Source organism: Pelmatolapia mariae, linkage group LG7, assembly GCF_036321145.2.
Source record: "Pelmatolapia mariae isolate MD_Pm_ZW linkage group LG7, Pm_UMD_F_2, whole genome shotgun sequence".
NCBI classification, from domain to species: Eukaryota; Metazoa; Chordata; class Actinopteri; order Cichliformes; family Cichlidae; genus Pelmatolapia; species Pelmatolapia mariae.
Genome location: NC_086233.1, coordinates 57,677,540 through 57,700,532, shown reverse-complemented (window position 1 = coordinate 57,700,532; position 22,993 = coordinate 57,677,540). Strand labels below are relative to the sequence as shown.

Below are 22,993 nucleotides of genomic sequence, written 5' to 3'. Positions count from 1 at the left end.
GCTACATAAAGAGCACTTTAACTTCATCTTGGTGATCATAAGATTCACTGAAAATTCAAGCACTGCATCCTGCCACTGGCTCAAAGGTAAGCAAACTAAAATCCATTCTACATTAATGGAAGAATAACAAGTTCTCTTTCTCTTTGAGTAAAGCTGTGCTCTTGCAATACCAAGCTCAAGGTTTCTTTGCTCATCATGTTCACACTACAGACAACACTCTCAGTAAATCACCTTCTCACTTTTTCAGAGTTTAAATGTGAACATGATGCATGAGGAATTTTTTTTCTTTACTATTTTTTGCAGATGTTTAAAGGATTGTAGAAAATGCAGTGCCGCTTTAGTTTGCAAACTAAAATTGGTAGTGGCTTAGAAGACATCAAATGTAGTAGCACTTTTAATGGTAATAATTTACACTGCAACTGTATAATACTGATATTCAGTGTTCTCTTACAACTTATCTTTTATAATTATTACTCCAATAATATCTTTTGTTTTATGTATCTGGTCACTATTTAAGTGTTGGTAGCTATTAAATATGCCATGCTTTTTATAAAAAAGCTAAATAATTGACTCTATGCTACATTTTAGGGCCTGTAGTGCATATTATGATTACCTACGCTGTGCACGTCTACACGTTACTTTCATAAACAGGAAGAACAATTACAACCATCTGAATGAACACAAACAACAGCTGACTTACACATTGTGTTTGTGTGTTTCATTGCTGTTTTGACACAGACACCTGCCAGAAAATGACCCTGCAGCCATTAACTCCAGTGAACTGTGCAGGCCTTCTGCAGCCTGGCTGCTCTCTGCTGCAGCTGGATGGTGAAGTTCTGCTGTTTGGCCAGAAGGGTTGGCCTAAGCGCTCATGTCCAACAGGAGTATTTGGTGTACGGTTGAAATGTGGCGAGATGAAGCTGAGGGCCATCTCATTCTCCAATGACTCGTGCTACCTGCCCCCATTACGCTGCCCAGCTGTTTGCCGCCTTGACCCCTATGATGGGCTTCCAGAGAGTTACCTCATCCACGGTGGTCGCACCCCAAATAATGAGATCTCATCAAGCTTGTACCTGTTGACCATGGATAGTCGTGGCTGCAATCGTAAATTAACGCTCTGCTGCAAAGAGAAAGAGCTAGTGGCAGAAGTGCCAGGACCTCGATATGGCCACACAATGAGCATGGTCCAAAGTCGTGGGAAGACAGCTTGTGTGTTGTTTGGGGGTAGGTCCTACATGCCCTCAGGAGAAAGGACCACCGAGAGCTGGAACAGTGTTGTAGACTGTCCACCTCAGGTGTTCCTCTTTGACCTGGAGTTTGGCTGCTGCTCTGCTCACACTTTACCTGAGCTTAGTGATGGACAGTCTTTTCATCTGGCCCTTGCTAGAGAAGACTGTGTCTACTTCATTGGAGGCCACTCACTAGCCTCAGACTCACGTCCACCTCGTCTGTTTCGCCTGCATGTTGAGCTTTTGCAGGGCAGCCCGTTGCTTTCCTGTGAAACCCTAGACAATGGTTTATCTATCTCTAGTGCCATCTTTACTCGTACGGGACCCACTCATAGATACATCATCTTAGGTGGATATCAGTCAGACTCACAAAAGAGGATGGAGTGCACTACTGTGATTCTAGACGAGAAAGGAATCCACTTTGAGCCCGTAGAAGCACCCAAGTGGACCCCAGATATCATCCATAGTCGCACTTGGTTTGGTGGCAGCTCTGGAGAGGGAAGCATCCTACTAGCTGTGCCCACAGAGGGAAGGCCATCCCAACAAGATATGCATTACTTCTACCAGGTGAACTTCCAGACAGAGGGAGAGACCAGAGAGGAAGACGGAACCCTTGCCTGCAGCCAGGAGTCAACGGATTATGATGACTCCACTCCTCTTGAAGATTCGGAGGAGCTCTACTTCGGCCGTGAACCACATGAGTTGGATGGCAGCAGCGACGGAGAAGGGGACGCTTACAATGAAGAGGATGAAGAGGATGAATCACAAACAGGTTACTGGATAAAATGCTGCCTTGGCTGTCAGTTGGATCCCAACACATGGGAGCCATACTACTCCACAGAACTCCACCGACCAGCCATGATCTTTTGCTCAAGAGGGGAAGGGGGCCACTGGGTGCACGCCCAGTGCATGGAGCTGTCTGAGACCCTGCTGCTGAAACTCTCTCAAGGCAGCAAGAAGTACTTCTGCTTGGACCACGGAGGCCTGCCCTACCAGGAGATGACCCCACCTCGACATATCATACCCCTGAAGCGCATCACCATGAAAGCTAAAAACAAAAATAGACCTCTGACAATCAAGATGTCCCCTGCCAAAAAAAGCTTTTTCAGACGGCTGTTTGACTGACTCAGATTTTCATATGATGTGTGCCTGTTAAGAAAACTTTGTATGCTTAGGATGTTTTTTCCACCCTAACAGTAATCTAATAAACCAAATTGAGAAAATCCCTCAAACTACCTTAAAGTGCTCACTGAACGTAATCAAGTCACAAGCCAAGTTTAGGTTAGATCACATGACTAGTTACTGAACTAACAGACAAACACTCACACTTACTTGATTTATTTTTGAGTTAAATTAACACTTTTCAGTTTGTGAAGATTTGCAACATTTCCTTTCATTACCGAATGTTTCTGTTGTGATTTCACATTGTGCAACAAAAATGCAGTTTTACTTTTTATCAGCTGTGAAAAGGTTCATTCTGTTTGTTTCTTTCTTTCATAGTTATGTTTTAAGTACCACAGATCCACTTTCTTCAAAGTGCCGATGGAACTGAATTGTTATTGCAGTGTTTTGTACAATAAAACTGACAAATCCTTAATAAAATTTGTGATTTTCAGTCTATAATTTTGTGTCCTCACAGTGGTGTATTATCTTAAAAAGACATACTCTAATTAGCCTATCAGTTTAAAACAGTCAGTGCCTCCCACCTGATGCTGTTAATTAATAACCTGTTTTTTAATTTTCTATACAATAAATTTAGCATGTTTAATGAAGGCATGCACATTTTCACAGTTACAGGTAGTCACACTATAGAGGTATGAGTCTAAAATTATTATTTTAGATTATTATTATTATTATTATTTGAATTAGTGCATTATATTCTCCAGCATATTTGAGCCATTGTACCAATTTAATGTTTATCATGGCGATCTCTTGTACTTGACAGGTTACAAGGTCTTATCAATTATAGAAAACATAATGGGAATTAAAAAGCTCAAAATTTTAACCCACCTTTTGGTACTTCAAGGCCCTATAACTCTGAAAATATTCATAGTATGAAGGTAAAATTTTTAAATATCTTATTAAACACACAAAGTTACTGTACAAAGCATACTAGCTAATTTTGAGGGATTAAATGTGAACTGTTGTCCTGGTACATTTTATATCAAATGATCCAGTTATATGTGAGTTTCAGTTATTTGTTATTCTCTTGAGGAATATACTGACTACTAACTCCAGCTTTCAGTAGTAAGTAGGTATTAAGTAAGTATACTAAATTGATTTCAGAGTTATATAAACATGAGCATAAATATGATATTGATATACAATATGTAATCAGAACTGTGAACAGTTAAATGGTCTAAGCTATATATATATTGAATCAACTGAATTTCTTTAGTTTTTAAAGTGCTTCCATATTCTCTGCATGCAGGTCTGCATCTAGTTTGTTGTAATGTTTTCTAACAGATCATTGTTATTTTGTTTTGGTTTTTTTATTATAATTATTTTTATTAACATTTTACAGCTGAATTCTGTGTTACTAATACAAAATTAAATTAAATACAAAAATAATAGTAATTTAAGCAAACAAGAATCGCAATTCTTCAGTTTTTATTCATTATCTGATGAAAACAGAGACAAAAAGTACAAACTTCACAAAAGTAACTCATCAAAAGGATGGTAAGTTGTCTGATTCAATGACAATACATAAGAAATAACTAAATACAGCATAACATAATTTGAAGGTAGTGGTAGGTAGTGGAACTTTAGTGTATGCAAAATGAATGAACAGAGAAAGTATTGTGCGGTCCCAGTAAATTGTACATTTAGTCTATGCATGTGAGCCCAAAATGAGGAGATACACTGTGAAACATGACAGAAGTAGAATTTTGTGAATCATCCATCATCCATTACTTTGGAAATGCAATTCATTATGGCAAAAACAAATATGAGACAAGTTGCTATATAATGCACTCCAAAACATGGCGTTATGGTAGCACTGTGACAAGTATCCAATGAAATGTGGATATTTCATAGCTGTCATATGGTTAAATTTATGACAGTAAAATAAAATCAAACATTCAATCAAGTAAGAAAACAAAATTGCCTGTCACAATTCAAAATGGTGAGGGCAGAAAAAGACAATATAATCAATCAATCAAACAAATAAAGTTGCCAACAATTCAGTTTACATCAGGTCTCTCTGGCTCTCACCCATCGCTCTCCCCTGACGACTGAAGCTGTGAAGATATATCAGCTGAGAAAAAGAGCCAGGTTATATACAGAACTTAAGAAAAATCCCTGCCTGCTAGAGAGTCCATGGGGTATTAGGCACCGTAATGGACCATACTGTATTTTTATGATATCAACAAAAAGGTCAGTATATGTTTTATTTTATGAGAAGAATTCAAATAAGTATCATCTATCCTCCACTGTGCAAAAAGTAAACGAGATAAAAATTGGTTCAAAGTGACCTGGCATCTATTCTGCCCCACAGGGATCCCACGATAAAGCACTAAAGTCATCTTTTTCAGAGGGCACTCATGAAACAAAGAACATTTGGGTCTCTGTGATTGCATTTTGCTCCTGCTAAAATGATATATTAATACAGTGGCCACAAATGTGGTCTTTTTAACACGATTTCTCTCTATGACTTACAGCGCTTTCATCTGTTTCCATAAATATCCTCTCTATATAAATGCATAAATGTGTCATATCCTTGCAATACAATAAAATGCACCATTTTTCACAGATGGTGTCGATTTATAGACCAAAAAAAGGAAAAGGAGTATGAAAAAAAAATGTGTTGCCTCTGCTGTCACATCTTTGTGTTGTAGTAACTAACAGTTAACAAAGCAATTCAAAGTCAAATAAATGTTTAAAGAAAGAAAAACAAACATCAAAAGTGTAAAATAGCATTGTTTTCAATAAAATAATCTTCATTTATGGGTTCAGGTGCAAAACACTGGCTATTCAAGCAAAATCTGTTTGTAATATCTATCAACACACAAGCATCTGAGTTCCAAAATATAATAACAAAAAACAACATAAAATGTGTTTGGCCTTTTGCCCGAAGCAGAATGAGACTGACTTCACTTTCTGGAAAGTCAGAATACTTCCATGTAGAGATAACTGACCAATGGTACAATTCTCTAGAAATCAATCAAATGTTAATAGTTATGGAAAATTCAAAAATCAGGAACTTCCAAAGACATTTCATCATCATCCTGGATCTCTACTGGGTCAATGGTAGCCTGTAGAGCCTTCGCAGAGTCCTTGTGAGCTTCCATAAACTTCTGCAAGTACTTAGACGTGTACAGCCAGTGGTGTTTCAGCACGTCCTCTAGTTCAAAGGTCTTAGACTGGCGTGCATTCATCTTGCGAAAACGCCTGAACAGCTTGTTTGCTGACTCATTCCCCTCGCTGGCCCAGGCTCCTATGGATCCGTCTCTCTCTATAATTTCAGGTACATGGGCTAGGGTCTTGTGCAGATAATTTGTTATCTTTCCGTTGTACCTATATTTGAAGGTAGTGGAGAGGAGGTCAGCAAAGTGCTGAGAGTTAAAACTGTAGCGGCATAGCTGGTCAGGGCATTCCTTGGCTGGGCAGGTGGCACGCCATACAGGTTTCATTTGGAGGTAGAGTTTCATGAGCTCCCTCAGGGCCTCTCTTCTCTCTTCTGAGGGCACCAGCTCACACACCACGTCCACAGCCTCCTGGGTCATTAGTCTGCGGGCGTAGTTCCCATTCATCCTCATTACTGGTTTAAGCTTCATCTTCTTCCTCAGCTGTTTATCTAAGGCCGCCCTCCAGCTGCGCCGTTCCTCCCGGCTGGGGTTGGCCTTTTTATACACCTCTCCGATCTCATCCTGGAAGATCTTGTAGAATTCAGTAGCATTGCCGATGTCACAGTGCAATGCATCTAGCGTTGGCTGCGTCTCCATGAAGGGCTTTGCAGACACCCCTTTGACTCTGTCACGCAGCTCATCTACTGACTCAGAAAAGGGGTTGGTTCTCCATATTTCATAGCGTTCTAGGTTCTCTTCGTGACTGCGGGTGATGGAGTGCAGCACCATGTTTTGAGAGGCCTCTGCACGACTGGAGTCACATAGAGTGCAGATGTACGTGGACCCAGAGGCCTCCAGCCCCTCCATCTCACGCACCATCTTCTCATCATATCCCGTGCCCCTGAAGTGGAAGCGAAAGGATCGAGGCAGACCACCCATGGACAAGATAAGCCTGCTTTCTTTCATTGCGTTACGTTCTGCAACTATGGGCCCCAGGACAGCTGTGAGTGTCTCATGGTCTGACTCATCCACAAACGTCAGGCACAGAGGCTTACAGGACAGTTCTGAATTTGGCTTTGGCTCGGTAAAAATGGTAACCTCCTCCTCCTCATCGTCTGCCAGGACAGAGACAGACATAACAGTGAAAGAAAAACGAACAGCCTTCTCAGGAACAACTGGTCCCCCGCCATGCTTCTCGCTGACATCACCCATGCCATCGCAACATTCCTTGATCATGACACTAAAACCTGATGTGCAGGCACTGTCTTCCATCCCACTCTCCCTCAGCCCCTCCATGATGTCCTCCTCCAGATCCTTTAAGGCAGACACAAGTGCCACATCGTACCGAAAGCGCCGAGTGATAGTGTCAGCTGGGACGTCATCCACCGAGGAAGACCATCCAGAGAGCCCATTAATAATGCCAACATTACAGGATGGGGACACGTTTTTGAGAGCTGGCTGCCATTCAAACTGGTGAAAACCAGGGAGAAGCTCCTTCTCTGCAGCTCGAAGCGTGTGCAAAGGCTGGAAGATCTGGCGGCCACTTGTGGCTTTGACAGTCCGATACATCTTATGATACTGACTGCAGCTCAGGAATGTGTTGACCCGAATGGCCAGGCACACAGCAGGACTCAACCCAAAGCCTCTGCCTGCAGAGAGAGAAAATGAGAGGAGATAAAGTTTCAGAGAGAGACAGAAAGAGGCACAGTCTCAACATAAAAAGAAAGCAAGAGGAAAGGATTGACACATGAAGAGAATTATTTAATACCAACCCACAGAAGCCTATTTCTAGTGCTTTGAAAATACTGCAGTATCTAAAATTTCCTCATTTGATATCCCACATTTGGAGTAATTTCTACAATGAGACAGACAGAAGCGTAAATTTCACACCCAAATGTGAATGCCTCATTGTCAAAAGCCCACAAACTGCTGATTACAAAATCCAATATTTCCTAAATTTCAAATGTTATAAGGGGACAGAGGGTGAATCAGTGAAGCTGGCAATAGTGATGTATTGGCTGTAGATGAAAACAGACACCAGCTGCCTTCTATTCCCCAGAGAGGAGGATGGTGCTGTCTGTGTAATTTGCAGATACAAGAGCTGCTGATGTTGTTTTGATTCTAACAGCCCCTTCACAAGAGTTGTTATTGTGCATTAAAGGGAGTGTGAGAATGAGAGACTGACAGACAAGATGAGTGAAAGTAGGAGAAAATCAGGGAGGGGTTGAATGTGCAGCAGCAGTGGTTCAATAGACAGAAATGGACAATAATTAAATGCTTTTCAATCAAAATCACAGAAAGCTTTCTTATGTCTCCTGAATAGTGGACTTTTCTTCATTGTTATTCATGAGATGACTGTATTCCTCTGGGGTAGGTGAAAATATTAATGAGCAAACACTATCATGATTTTCATTTGTTTGTATCCCCCTTTCTTTGCCATGGAGGGCTGTGTTGATTGAACATAAAACCTTATAATAGCCTCTTACCTTGCATCATGGCCTCTAGCTCATCTGCCTGACGGTGTTCATTCCCAGATCTCAGTGCAAGCAGAAACAGCGTCAAACACACAGACTTCAGATCACCACCTTCCTCTTTGTCTGCAAACACCTTCACCTGGTTCTTCAGATCCCTCAGTCGATGCTTCTGGGCACGACGGGTTAGCGAGAGCAAGTGCTGGCGAGGTCTTCCCCCTTTATTGGTTAGTAGGAAGTTATCAAGTTCTGACAGACTCTGGTTTTCATTTTCCTTCAGCTCGTGGCTCAGACAGTGAGCCTTAAATGAGTCCAGCCTCACTTGCTCACGACATCCCTCACTGGGGCAGAGCAGAGGTAGGGAATGGAGGGCAGATGAAAAGACTTTGGCAGGTGAGGTGAGACTATCGGGTGTACAGGGCGAGTTGCAGGCAGGGCAGTGAGGTCCTAGAACGTGGGTAAATTTTACAATGCAGCTACGGCAGAAGAGGTGCCCACAGGTGGACTGAACTGGATCAGAGAGCAGGTGGTCACACACTAGGCAGGTGAAAGATGCAACAAAGTCCACAGGGAGATTCTCAGAGAGCAACTTGGTGCTCAGGTGATCTTTCTGGCAGCGTGTAATGTTCCTCACCCACTGCTCTCTCTGGATGCTGAACTTCTTCCAGGCCCTGAGAGCAGGACCATGACGGTCTCCAAATGGTCTCAGAACTCTCCTCTCACCAACAGCGATGGCGTCGCAGTCCCATCTGGTCCTTTTTACCAGGCTCTGTGCTCTTGGAATGACTTTCCTCCTCTTCCTTCCAGTCCTCTGGAATGATGTTTTTTTGGGGTAGCAGAGGTGGCACAGGGAAGAGTGAGGTTTCCACTCGGGCACTCTTGTTCTGGTGAAGCTGCAGACCCCCCCACCTCGAATGGCAACCATCCAGCAGCGGTGGCAGAAGGAAAGGGGGTGGACAGATTCTGTGTCCTCTATCACGTCCACTTTGAAGACTTTAAGGATGACTTCTGGCCAGCTTGGGAACTTGCAGCCCATTTTACGCAAGGCACACTTGCTCACCTCATCCAGATCTCCATGAACATCATGCACTGGTCCTTTGACTTTCCTCAGAACCATTCCGCAGACACGACACAAACCCCTATAAAGAGTCAGGGAAATAGTGTCAGATCCTTAGAAACAAATGAATATAACATAGCATCATTCACAAAATGTAACAATTTGATTACCTGAGGTGGTCCATGTGGGTTTCCATCTCCTGTAGCTTCACATCTACTCTCCTGCCAGGGCCCTCCACATTTTCCTTGCTTTTCCCTCCCAGGCATAATTTCATAACACTCCCTGGACCCGCAGCATGATCTATTTCTATATTTGGAGCTGCCGTAGGTGAAATCTCAGGCCGAGTTTCACTGGGCAGAGGGGCTTTCTCCATGGACTTCACCCTGAAGAGTTTGAACTTCCACTGAGAATACTCAGAGTGGGGATGGTGGAGCTCTGGCGGCATGGACGATCTGGGACCATCTGTCTCCAGGCTTTCTGCTGCCATGATGAGATGTAGAGCTTAGGCGCTGGAGAGGCAAGAAGAGGAGAGGAGAGATGAGGAGGTCATTTGATATACTGCAAAAACATGAAAAACAATTTCAGCCATCTGTAGTATAAGATAATAGATCTTGAGAAAAGGTTTGAAGGTTAAAAATCCTCACGGGGATGGTTGAGCCAATAGTGTCTTCTCAGTATTGAGACCATGACACAATCCAAAAGCTTTACTTGATTCCTGCTGAATTTATGCTCATAACACCCTGAAATTCCCACTGAATAGAGAAGAGCAAACCTTGACCTAGACTGCTGTATTATACCATAAGTGGCATTTAGATCTTGTGTAAAATGCATGAGACAAGCACTGGGGGATCGATACAACACCAAAATCCTCATTTCACTCATCTTCAAGCCCATCACTCAGTAAGCTACTGTGACTTTTTTTTTTTCTTTGACACAGCAAGTTTGCTAAATGGGAAACCTTATCCCAGCAAGGTTGTCAATCATTTATATTAGTTGTTTTCTTGGCTGGCAGGAGAGCTGGAGCCCTGAAAGCTTCCAACTGGCACTTTTCATGCAAGGAAAAATCGGAAACACAGCAAACTTATTACATATTACATAGATATTGACCAAACCAGATGGAAAAGAAGATGAGAAACCATCATATTGAATAAACATCATAAAGAATTATTCCAAACACAAGATTGTTCAATTTCAGCAGCCAAATGCTCTTATGATACAGCACAGGTAAGATCAATGACGGTGCTACACTGATGGGCTCTATTTCATCTTCTCCCATACTATCTAGGTTCTATTACCAGTTCTGACAATAAAGCAGTCAAACAATCTTAGAAACTAATAGTTCAATCTTTGCTCTTACCATTTCACACCTACAGCATTCACACAGTTGAATCTTCTGTCTATCCATCTTTCAATGATCTCACTACATTTTCTTCCTTGGAGGCTCAAATCTGTCAGTCTCCTTATTTTCTCAGCTCTCTCTCTGTGTACTTCACATGCTGAACTCCCCTTTGAGACAAACAGCTGAGCCTGTGTGCATGTGTGTCAGCTGGGCTCTTACCTTGTTTTTCAGTCTCAGCTGGCGTCAGCTCCCTTGGGGGCTCCTCTCTGCATGGGAGCACAAGGGAAGCCCTGGAGCTAGGCCCTTACACCCTACATATACTGTATACGTTTGAGCCAGTCACAGCTTGAAGCTTCTGTTACCAGGAGTCGTGGCTCCATAAAGTGGGAATGCTCCTGACTGTCTCATTGGGCCTCATATTTATACCCATCCTTTGGTGGAATCCCAACAGTCAACCACTGCCACCTGATCGAGGCAGCTGAGGAAAGAAAAAAAAACAAGGTCAACCCCAAAGAACAGTTGTAACATGTGCATGCTGAGAATCCAACAGCATACCCCAAAACAAACAACTTTTTACCACACCACACTTATCCTCAGCTAGACACACTTGCATGTCTAGCTATCTTCATCCAGGTGGCCTCACTGTGACAGAAAGAGCAATACTGTTAAACCTTTGAAAAGGCTGAAAGTGCAGAGACGTAGCAGATCACAGGATAAGTGGTCAAGATAAAAACAAAACTGAATAATGGTGGGGGCATAAATAACTGAATAATCAAGAAACGCGAGGAACTATAACAATAACAAAGACTTGTTGTTGTAATCTTCATTCTAATCATCTTTCTTTTCCCCTGGCATGTCTAAGTGTTTGTGACTTCTGCCTCAGCAGTCCAAATGGGGGCTGCTGTGACAAACCAAATGACAAAGCCAGTGACACAAGTGAGTCATATTAGGTTAAATATCAATTTGTGCGCAAACGTGTGTGTGTCATGTTGGAGTGTGGGTGCTCACTCACTGTGGTGGTTACTATTTTAAAAATAATGCTTCAAATGAACATAGGAGACTTATAGAAACTGCACACACCCAAACCAACAAGTGTTGATCTGTCTGTTTGTTTGTGCATTCAAATGCATTGTGCTTCATGGTTTTTGTCCACAAATTCTTTTGATCAGCACCTCATTTACCTATAACTTGTCAGTATCAAAGCAGCACATTTTATTCATCTTTTCAAATATTCAGTGTCTGTCACCATTCAAAATGAGTTTTAATTAGACAGCATCATTTGATGTAATTTCTCAGCAGGTATGGGGAGTATTTGCCCAAGATCATTCTTGTTTGTAATTATCCAGGGGATTAATCTGGTGTATTCACCACAGGAGCCTGTTGCTGTTGCATTGGCTTTGCCAGCCAAGTCATTAGATACACAGTCAGTGGGCACCAAACAACAGTTGGGTCTCTCCCACTCTTGTCAGCTTAACAGGGGAGCGGGATGAATACTGGCAGGCTTTGCAGCTTATATTTGGCGCATATGTCCAAGTGTGACCTCAGAGAGCAGTAGCAGTTTTTGTTCGTCCGTCTCTTTCTTTCTGTTTGATGACTACACCTACTTACTGCAAATGCTGAAGAGCCACTACGCAAACTGAAGCTGGCGACAAAAGTGCTGTTTTCTAGGCCTACTCATATCTATCAGACACACCTGAGAGAGCCGAGGTGCACAATGCTTGATTCATTATATATCCAAGAACAAGCAAATGATGGATTGTAGCAAGATGTTCCAGACCTATTTATAGTTGATATTTAGATTTATGATAGCCAAGTAGCCACATGTTTCCAAGGTAAACGCCACACCTAACTCTGTGGCAGACAGGGACAGAGCTGCAGATGTCTGCCTGACAAACAAGCAGTCACCCCCTGAGACCCTCATCTCTCTACGCCTGCTAATTGACTTGTTATTGATCAACTCAAAGACAGTCTGATTTATGGGAAAGAGGACTTGTGGAGACAGCCACCTGGCATGGAGCAGAGTGTTATGAATGTGAGGAGCAAACCCTGGGAGACATAGAGGCTGCAGTTTAGGAGGACATACAGGAGTTTGCAATGCACCACTGAACTGACACCTTGCACTTGGTGGGGGTGGATTTTTTTTTTTCCATTTTTTCCAGAATGTAAACCCCAAACAACAGCGTGTGTGTGTGTGTGTGTGTGTGTGTGTGTGTGTGTGTGTGTGTGTGTGTGTGTGTGTGTGTGTGTGTGTGTGTGCAGTTGAATGACCATAAAGCAGGTGTGTGCTGAGGGAGGGGTGAGCAGAAGTATGGCTGGGCCACTACATACTGTATATTTGAGAGAAGGGGAGGTGGTGGGGGAAGATGGGTGGGACGCTGCTGTGCGTCTGTTTGTGAGTTTGCTCTGGTGTTTGGGGGATTATGCCGAAGAACAGTTCAAATAAATATAAAGTACTTCCTACTAATCCATCCTGAGAAACTTCAGAATTATCAGAATCAGAATCATTACTTATGGATCTATGTGTACAAAGCACAAGAACACACAGAGAACTAGAAGGACAAAAGAACAAGAGGGAAAGTGTACTGGGTGAAAGACAGAGAAAGGGGATATAGTAGTGATCTTGTGTAAAGGAGCTGCAGAGGATAACAGGCTTAGCTCAGAATGGAGAACACAAAAGGGCTTAGGGCTGATTGCATGCTGTGACAAGGAAAGGGGGAAAGAGATCAAACCTTCCAGGAGAACTATGTAAGCCAAAGGTCCAAAAAAGATCCCCTGACAGCCCAAGCCACATAGCAGCTTAAAGAAAAGTGTCAATAGCAAAGATGGACAATGGATGAATTCCGCAGAAGCACTGGTAGCCTACTTTCCTCACTGGGAATAAAATGTCAGCAATGTCCACATTTGAATAGACTAAACCAAAATTACTGCATGATATTTCAAAATGTCATGAAGAATGTGTGCATCTTTGTGATTGCATCGAGGTAAAGGGGGCATTTCACTCCCATACTTCCACTGTGTTATGGAATATTAAGCGTTTAGTATGCAAATTCTTAACTGAAATTTCAAAGCACGTTCAACAACTTCTTCAAGCCGATTCTCAGTAAGTCACCTCTTACTGTCCGTTTTTTCCATTCCTCATCCGGAGACATGATTGGGTAGATTAATACTCAAAGAGGTAGACTTCAGTACGGAGCTATTCGTCAAAGCTACCTGCCAGAACAAACCCTTTTCCCCACTACTCATATTCCCCCTCGTTCATCTCCGCTGTCTCTCCCACTCAATGTCTTGTTTTCCTCTGCTTGGCCCTCTCTTTTCAGGTTTTGTTAATAATCAAATATGTGATTATTCCAATGAGGTGATTAATTACCACCCACCCTTCCCTCTGTTCCACAGGTTAACGTGCTTGCAATCACAGAGTGACAGCCATCTGAATGATCTCCCTCAAGGCCTCATGTGACCTCATATTGCTCGCCTGCATTTGTTGTTGGCTCATCCTGACTACTGGAGCTTTAACAGAGAGCAGAGAAACACAACAACATCACAGCTTCTACAAATAACATCCCCCACAAGCTGCTGACAGCCTGACACCCCAATATCTTCCATGTCCTGCTTTCCAAATATTCATTTTATTGGATAGTCTAGTCTTGGGACCATATTAGTTCATTCCAAGTCTTGCAGTACCCTGAGGCACTGCAGTTATTTTGGTTTTGGACCAGTTCCATTCGTCTCTTTTGTTCTGGTAAGTAAAAACAATGTGAAGAAGAACTTAAGCTGAAACAATTCAGAGTCACATTTAAGAACCATTTTTCAAAGGGGGAAAAAAAGCTAATCCTATTACCAACCCAATATTGGATAGAGAGAGGGGTCAACAATATGCAGAGATTGCAGTGTGAATATAGTATAGCAATCTGAAAAGTGAGACCTGAGTAGACAATCCAAATGGATGTTGATCCACTTGCAGAAAATCAAAAGAAACCCTAAGCCAGATTCAGGAGTAGTAGAGAAGAGTGGAAAATCAAGACCAGTGCCTTTAATCAGAATAACAATGCTCTTTAATTCTTTGTTAATTAAATGTAGATTTCCCTGATTGAAGAGCAGTGCTGCTGATGCCAGGGGACCTCCAGTCACATAAATATCTACTCACTGAATTTGTCTTGTTTAACCATGCATTAGTTCTCTTTTCCCAAACTGTCTGGTGCTGGTTTACACAGAAGGTCTGTCAGCTGAAGGATAGTATCTCGCAAACAACTCCTCAAGATTTCAAACGTTCTGCGTCCTCAAAGGGAGGATTTCTTGGCAAATTGTTAAACACCTTCATAAGTGGGTTACATCCACACACTTTTTAAAAGAAATGAGAGTAGTGGTGAATTCTCCGCTTCTAAATTTCACACCATTTCTCTCTTTCCTGGTCATTCTCCCTGTTTCTCTTCCTCACTACCTCCCTCCCTCAGTCCCCCTACATCAATGTAATGAGCAAATCATGGCCACTAGGGAGAGATGTAGAGAGAAAAATTGGTCCCATTATGTGTCAAGCTGTGTGAAAAGAGCAGCGCTGTTGTCTGTCAACTCTAACCCCCAGCTGTCCCTGGTCTTAACTTCCAACCAAACACAAAGAGGTCTTTTCCCACACGTAGATCTGCTTATTATTTCCCCGTCTTTTAACTAAAAAGTCCATTATAGAAAATGCCAGGACAGCCATGCCCTTTTCTGCACCAGCTCTGGCAGAGCTCAGACAAGGGAACAATGGACACAGTAACACGCGCCGATTCAGAGCTGATTTAGAGTGTCTGGTCTTAAACCTGACTTACAGAGTACAGTAATTATAGGAGTTGAAGGGAGGGGCTGTTAAAGATGCTGTGGTTAGGTGGGGGCATGTGTATGGAGGCTGTTGTCATTTGGCAGCCAGTCCACTTGGAGAGAGAAATTACTATTCGAGCCAGAGCCTGGGTGGTGGAGCATTTATCAAACAGTCATCAGAATGATTCACATGATCCAGCGGGGAGCCATTATTTCACCAGTCCAGTCTCTCAAGGCAACCTGCTAGTGGCAAGGATGATGACAGCTATGGGCTTTATAGGCACAGGAACAGACATATAGAGTAATTGTTTGAGAACAATAGTTTGGAAAGTCCTATCTCTTTTCAAAGAGTCATGTGTAGTCTGTGGATTGGACTAGACTGAGGGACAAAAATGAGCAGTTAAGCCCAACTTGAGGGCATATGGCATTTCAGTGTAGCAGAACACAGAGATGCCTCAGGAAGGGACTGACAAACATGTGGTCCCTGTAGTTGCAGGGGAGAGTAACTAGCACTGAATACATAAAGATCACAAATAAACAGACCATCCACCTGCTCAGCAACTGTTTTGAGACCTCGTAGAAGGTATTGATACAGTTTTGCATTTGCTGGCCTGGCAGGTACAAGCAAGTATAACAATCTCTGCATAAGCAAATAAATTCCTAAGTGAATAGGGAGTAACAGAAAGAAGCAAGGCAGACCTCTGGAAGGCTCCTCATAATAAGGATGATAAAAATGCGATTCTTCTATTCATTTTCCCCTCACTCTTCCTTAACGTGCGTTCCCTTTTGACTCCTCTGGGATGCACATCATTCTAATGTACACAGATTTTCATTTTGTCCCTTTTCTGTGAAAGACCTGCGGGATAGGCAAGGACAGAGAGCGATTGTGACTGTTTATTTAGTCAGATCATCTAACGTGTGCAGAATAGATTTGAGCTGAAGAAGAGGCCATCTACACGGTGGCAGCTGCCACCAGGAAATAATGCAGGATGATGACTGAATGATTTAATGAACAATGCTGTCTCAGAAGTTACTCCCTCATTCATAAATAGCTTCAACATTAACGTCATGCTTAACTTGCGGAGATTAAAAACCGACAGTTTAGATGCTTATGAATAATCCTCATCACTGATAGGTGGAGTGTTTCGTAATGATAGCACATCTATTATGGTGAAACATACTGTACACAACCCCGTTTTGAAAAAAGCTGGGGCGCTGTGTAAAATGTAAATAACAATAGAATGCAATAATGTTCATATTTCTTATATTAAACATTTCATATAAAACAGTTAAACTGAGAAAATGTACCATTTTATTTAAAAATAATTATAATTTTGATGCCAGAAACACGTCTCAGAAAAGCTGGGACAGGGCTGTGTTTACCACTCTCTCATCTTCTTTTATGTGCAAGCACCTGGGAACTGAGGAGACCATTCATGGGGTGTTTGGGAGAGGAAATATCGTCACATTGTTGTCTGATTGACGATTTTAGCTGTTCAACAGTCCTGGGTCATCTTTGTCATGTTTTTTGTGTCATGATGCACCAAATGTTTTTAACTGGTGAAAAGTCTGGACACTCTGCTACTATGAAGCCATGCTGTGTAATAGTTCCAGTATGCGGATGTGGAGAGAAATGATCCATGTCTGTGGAAAATGTGTTCAAAATGTGTAGCTGATGAGATATTCAGATCTATAAGTGTGAAAACTTTGACATGCTCTCTCTAGAGAGCAAGTCAGGGCATCACTAATGTAAGGAATCTGTGGGCTTTGACTGTCTAAAACTTTTATGGCAAACCAGGTATTTTTATCCTAGCCAAAATGTTGGGTGGGCAGAAAACTGACAAGCAGACACTACAGTCTCAATTCAATCCCATCGGTCACAATAGTGACCCCCCAAAAAACTTCAGCACTTGGAAAGTTTTAAAAATTGTTTCTGAATTATGCATCAACACTTTTTAAGCAAATATTGAAATAATAAATGTTTATTCCCTGACAGTCCCATGAAAGGAAAATGTCTCCATCAAAGCCACCATACAAAACTTTATTAAAGTATGTTAACATAAAGATAGGGCCATTTGTTTTGGTAGACATCATATCTAGTACTGATGTCTATATTTGCAGTGATTCATCTTCGTTCAGTGTGGTCACAGAATGGCTAAACAGGTTATCAACAATAGTGACCCAGAAAAACACTTAAGCAGTTAAAAAGTTGTAAAGATGTTTTGGAATTATGCACTGATGCATTTTAAGCAAATATTGAAATAATAAAGTGTCTCCGTGAAATATATGCAGTGTCACATGTTTAGCATAAATTCTCCCATGACCAGAGTTGTTTGTTAGCCGGCTGAACGATGAGAAAAAGATGTTTCCATCAAAGCCCCCAAAACAAAAGTTTATTAGAGTATGTTACATAAAGATGGGACCATTTGTTTTTGTGCACATCATGTTTGGCTTTGTTCTGTGTGGTCGTAGAATGACTAAACATCTTATTGGCAAACATACTGTATATAAATACCACTGTTTTGCACATACCAACCTCTGTATATTTTATATATCTTATTTTATTGTTTACTTTATTTCATTTGTAAAACATGTATATACATACTATATACACACTCAAACACACACACGTAGAAAAACATATTTAGTATACACATTCAGTAATGTATATACCTTTACATATTGTACATATATTTATTACTTTTTAGATTAGCCATTTTTATATTTTGCTTGTTTTACATTATTGTATTTTGCACAACTCTGTTGCTTGTGAAGCTCGCACACAAGAATTTCACTCACATGTACTGTACCAGTGTACCTGCACATGTGATGTGACAATAAAAGTGATTTGATTTAGTGGCCGGCAGGATAACGTAGCACACCCTACACACACTTAAACAGACTGATCCTTCTTTTTCTCACTACCACAATCACCAAGGACAGCGATTGTGATAGTGATGGTTCAAATATGGAGTATGAAGGGGAGACAGGCTATTTGTCAACCAGGCTGTTGAATGCATATGCCGAATTCGTGTGAAAAGATCATGACAGGAAAAACATTATCAGTGACGTTGACGTCCCCCTCCCCACACCTTCTCCCCCATCCCTCTCCACTGTAAGTAATGAAGTGCCAAAAGCCTCTTTCTGCCATAGGGACCAACCACAAAAGCTGCAGGTAGTCCCCGAGATACTTAAATTCCTCCACTTGAGACAACAGCTTGTTCGCAACCTGGAGTGGGGCACTCCACCCTTTTCTACCAGAGAACCGTGGTCTCACACTTGAAGGTATTAATTTGCATCCCAGCCACTTCACACTCAGCTGCAAAACACCTTAGTGCAAACTAGAAGTCTTTGGTCAGCGAAGCAAGCAGAAGTACATCGTCTGCAAAAAGCAGAGGTGAAATCCTGAAACTGCTGAACCTTCCACCTTTTGCACCTGTCCATAAAAACCATGAACAGAAATGGTGACAAAAGGCAGTTCTGACTGAGTCCAGCAACCAAGTCTGACTTATAGTCAGCAATGTGAACCAAACTTGTATATGGTTTATGGGGGCTTATGAGCACTGGATACACCAACACCCTTCCTGAAACTTCATCCACCTGAAGCACTGCCCTGGACACCCCAGGGGACATGTTCAAATTCCTTGCTTTAAATCCACAAGTTACATGTAGACTGTTTGAGAAAACTCTCAAACACTCTCAAATATTGTTGATAAGATATAGAGTTCATCCAGTGTTCTGTGACCAAGATGTGACCACACAGTTGCTCCTGAACCCAAGGTTCAAATAACAAACCTCTCCAGCACCCTCGCGTAGACCTTATTGAACAAGCTGAGGAGTGTGATGTCCCTGAAATTGGAAGACATGCCCTCCTGTGTTGCTATATGGTTTGGTAGAATCACCTTAAAGCCAACTAAGGGCCACTCCATGGCCTCACCAAACTCTTCCCACACAAGTTTTGCTTCAGTTATTGTCAGATTTGCATTCTGTATTTGTCAGCTGCTTCCCAATTCCCTCAAGCTATTCAGCCTCGATAGGACTCCTTCTCAAGCTTGACAGCTCCCTTCATCTCTGGCGTCCAGCATCCGGTTACCTTGCTATTGCCATGACTGGCATTAACTGCTTTACAACTGTAACTTTGTACATCAGTAGAAGTATGGCTCATGGTCCATTAATGTCCCCAGCATTCCTTGGAATGTTTCAAAGTTGTGCATCTGCTAGATGTTATCAGTGGACCCTTACTGTGCGTTTCGCCATGCCAAGCCTGTCCAGCATCCTCCATCCACCACCAATATTTATGTTCAGTACTAAAATGTAATAATGCTGTTTTTGTTTTGTTCTTGTTTTTGTTTTGTCTGAGTATTCATATCAGGACTACAAAATTAATTTTAATTTTTGAGTTTGAGGGGTTGTCATAGAGTGTTCTAGTTTAAATATATTAATTCCCACACTCGCGTCTCACTGCTGAAACATTATTTACACTTTTTCACCTACTTTTCTATTTAATAAAAAAAAACTGTGACTGATTGTTTCAAATGGTTACTAATGACATATGATCTGGATATTTTTACTTTTTAAATTTAAATTCTGGATTAAATGGGTTAATAGCACATTATTTGCGAGGTTAAAAGCAAAGTTCATGACAGCTTTTTCTTGTTATTGCTCCATATACTGCATTAAAATCCATGAGGTGTCAAGACAGTGAGTTTTTTGTCTATTTTATCATCGCTGCCTGCCTTTTAGATTAGTAATTATGCACAATAACTCTTGCAAAGATTACAGCAACAAGGTTTCCATGTCTTACATTCCTCTACCTCCTTTACCACCTCATGCCATTCATTGTCATTGTGAAAAGGTGTGTGACTCCCAAGTAGAGCAGTACCCATTATCGTAAATAGGCCAGTAAGTAACTTCACACAACGTCTCCTGGAGGCTGATAGAATATAGAGTGCGCAAGCATATAGAGTGTGCAAGCTCACTCTATATGCAAAGCAGAAACACACTGTTAAAGAAACTGGAGCCAAGTGATTATATTTGTAATTTAATTTCCTTGGTCACATAGAGATAAGAGAAGAGAGAGGATACAGCTGGCCAGGGATGAATAGAGTGACGAGAATGTGACTACAGCTTTATTGTCTAGACTGAAATGTCCAAGGCGACACCACTTACGAACAAGGGTACCGCTGGGGAAAAGGGGTAAGCCCACAGACATTCACAAGTCCAAACTCAAAGACACAAAAGCAAACTTAGTGGCAGAGACAGCAGAAAGAGTCTGACAATACAAAAAAAAAACCAAAACACACACCTTGCACTCAAATTCAGTGATCACAGAATGATCAAGAAACTCCATTTTTCCCTTTTCTAAGCTCTGCTACTGTGTATGTCTTCTTGTAACCACCCAGGTGGTCTGGTCCAGTCACAAAGAGCAATGTCTCATTGCAGATTCTGCAGGCAAGACGAACTGAGCGGCTGCGAGAAAAATAACTGAAGGACACAAGGTGCACTCTCATGCACCCTCTCTCTTTCTCACTCCCACTCTCTTCCTGCTTTACTATGAGATTGTAGGACTGCAGACATCAAATTTCCTGACTTTTCCATTTTCAAAGACTGTCCACTTATACTGATGACAATGCAGTAGAGGGCACAGCACTGCAGTGGTCAAACTCAGATTTAGGGCTATACCAAGAGCGCGGTGGTGAGGGATGGAGAGAAAGGTGCAAAGTTCATTAAATCTGACACTACACGACACGGCACAGAATACAAGGACAGTGTGAAACTATTTTGTGACATCTCAAATCCTCTCTCCCCCTTTGTTCTCACCTCCTCTGATCTTTATGTCTGTTTCTCCCTGCTGTCTTGTCTTTCTGTGTATTTCCTCAGTGTCTTCACTTTGAACCCAACAGCATTAACCTGTCAGGAAAGTTACAAATGTTCTGACTGAATTATGCAAACCACGGAGAAATAAAACTGCAAAAAGCATGGAGTCCTCGCTTTATTTCATAATTCATCACGCTCCCAGATCGAGCCAAATAAAACTTGACTTATTAAGTAGTCCGGCACATTCTGGCTCAAAACCCTGCGAAATATCCTTGAGAATATTAATCACACTTTGTATACCTCGCAAATCAAAATCAAACACACACACAAACACACACACATGCAGACATGCACAGACTTTTTGTGATTACATTACTCATCAAATGAAAGCAGTGTCTCCCCCATTTCACCAGAATTCTTTGCAAAAGTCAAAACGATAGGTGTTACACCAGCACCACCAAAAGGTACAAGAGAAAATAACAGTTTTTGGCGCTTCTTGCTCTCTTGGTTTTTTTTTTTTTTTTCCTTCCTCTGCAAAATTCAAACTTATAGCTCTGAAAATCAGATTAAGAATGCGCGCCTTGGCACTCTGTGACGTTATTTATTTATCTCAATGAACACAAGCACAGGCACACAGGAGCATGGAGAAACACATACTTTATGCTGAGGATTGGCATAGTGGCGGTGCAGCATAATTAGTAGGACATGGCTGTATAATTGGACTCTAATTGATATGAAGAGCAGTGGTTTAGCCCAGGTTATGTTGTACACATGCTGCCAGCCACAGGCAGGAAACACTCAATCTTGGTGCCATCTTCTGATTGATGTCTCTATAGCAGATGCCCTTCAACAATCAGCACCCGCAATCTTTCTGTGACTATCTGGCCACCTGTCTATCTGTATGTAACATCTTCTGCCATTCATCTGTCATTTCTTACTTTGTGCCTAACTGTCTCACTATCTCTTTCTTTCTATCTCCATATTGATTTGTCCTGCCTTTCTCTGAAGGCATTCTCAACCTTTAGTCCGATGCTTTCAGGAGGGTGAAAGAGCAGCATTTGTAGTGGTGGAAGGTGAAAAGGCTAGGGTTTGTTTATGAGACACTGGCAGCCATAAAAGACTGTGTTCTTTCAAGTGCCCAGACAGCATCTACTGAAGGGAAATAAAAGCAACTTAAGATTAAAAGGAAATCAATTTTAGAAGCGCTTTTATTTACAAAGAAAAATGGGTTACTAAGTCTCTCATTTTAACAAGTAATGTTTAAAGAAATGTTCTTTCAAAAATAGCAACTGAACCAAGAGAGGCACAGCTGGATACAAGATGTTGTAGTGAATTGAAATAATTTGAAGTTAGAATGAGGAAGCTCTTTGGAACAATTCTGTTCATGGATCGCACGCTGATGCAACGCGACCTTCAAGGACATTCCCCTCATTTACACAGCAATTAAGCACTACCCTGTTGGTAAATTGAAAAAGAGACAAAAATCCTCTGTGGATTTAATAACAAACTCATTACCAGGGCCCAACAGGGCGGAACTGCCTTTTAATTAGAGCAACACCTGATTAACGCCCAATTAACAAAGCCAGAGCCACTTAATTCTCCCCCACTTTGGCAGGTTGAGAACATAAATATGAGCAGTCCAGCATCTGAGTGCTTCCTCTCCTCTTGGGAAGGTGTGAAAGAAAGTAAATAACGACTTGGGAGGCAGTTTGCTGTCTGGTGCCCCAAATGTTCTGCAGAACCAGCAGCTGCATGCAAGAAATGAAAGAGTTTTTCAAAAAAGGAAGCAGATGTAGGACTTGCAAGGGAAGAACTCTGCTTCGCTACACATTCAAGACCCGCGGGCTGGTGGGCAACTGTCCAAACAAAGAACCATAGCGCTCAACCACACAAGCTTCTGCTTCCCTTAAAAACATCCAGATACTTTTCTAAAAGGAACAACACTTTTTAAACTGTGAGTTGCTGAGGGTTGCTTAGTCAGGATAAAAGCTAGAGTC

At 41.8% G+C, this 22,993-nt stretch overlaps 2 protein-coding genes across 2 annotated transcripts; one reads left to right on the top strand and one right to left on the bottom strand.

Annotated features, from left to right (window-relative positions):
* Positions 1-752: 752 nt before the first annotated feature.
* On the top strand, positions 753-2,354 carry rag2 (recombination activating gene 2). The gene has a single exon (XM_063481195.1). The coding sequence runs from the start codon at positions 753-755 to the stop codon at positions 2,352-2,354; it is 1,602 nt and encodes a 533-aa protein (XP_063337265.1).
* A 3,062-nt stretch (positions 2,355-5,416) lies between these two features.
* On the bottom strand, positions 5,417-9,530 carry rag1 (recombination activating 1). Its single transcript, XM_063481194.1, has 3 exons — positions 9,214-9,530; positions 8,002-9,125; positions 5,417-7,164 (listed from the first exon to the last, which is right to left on the bottom strand). The coding sequence occupies exons 1-3, from the start codon at positions 9,528-9,530 to the stop codon at positions 5,417-5,419; spliced, it is 3,189 nt and encodes a 1,062-aa protein (XP_063337264.1).
* Between the last annotated feature and the right edge of the window lie 13,463 nt (positions 9,531-22,993).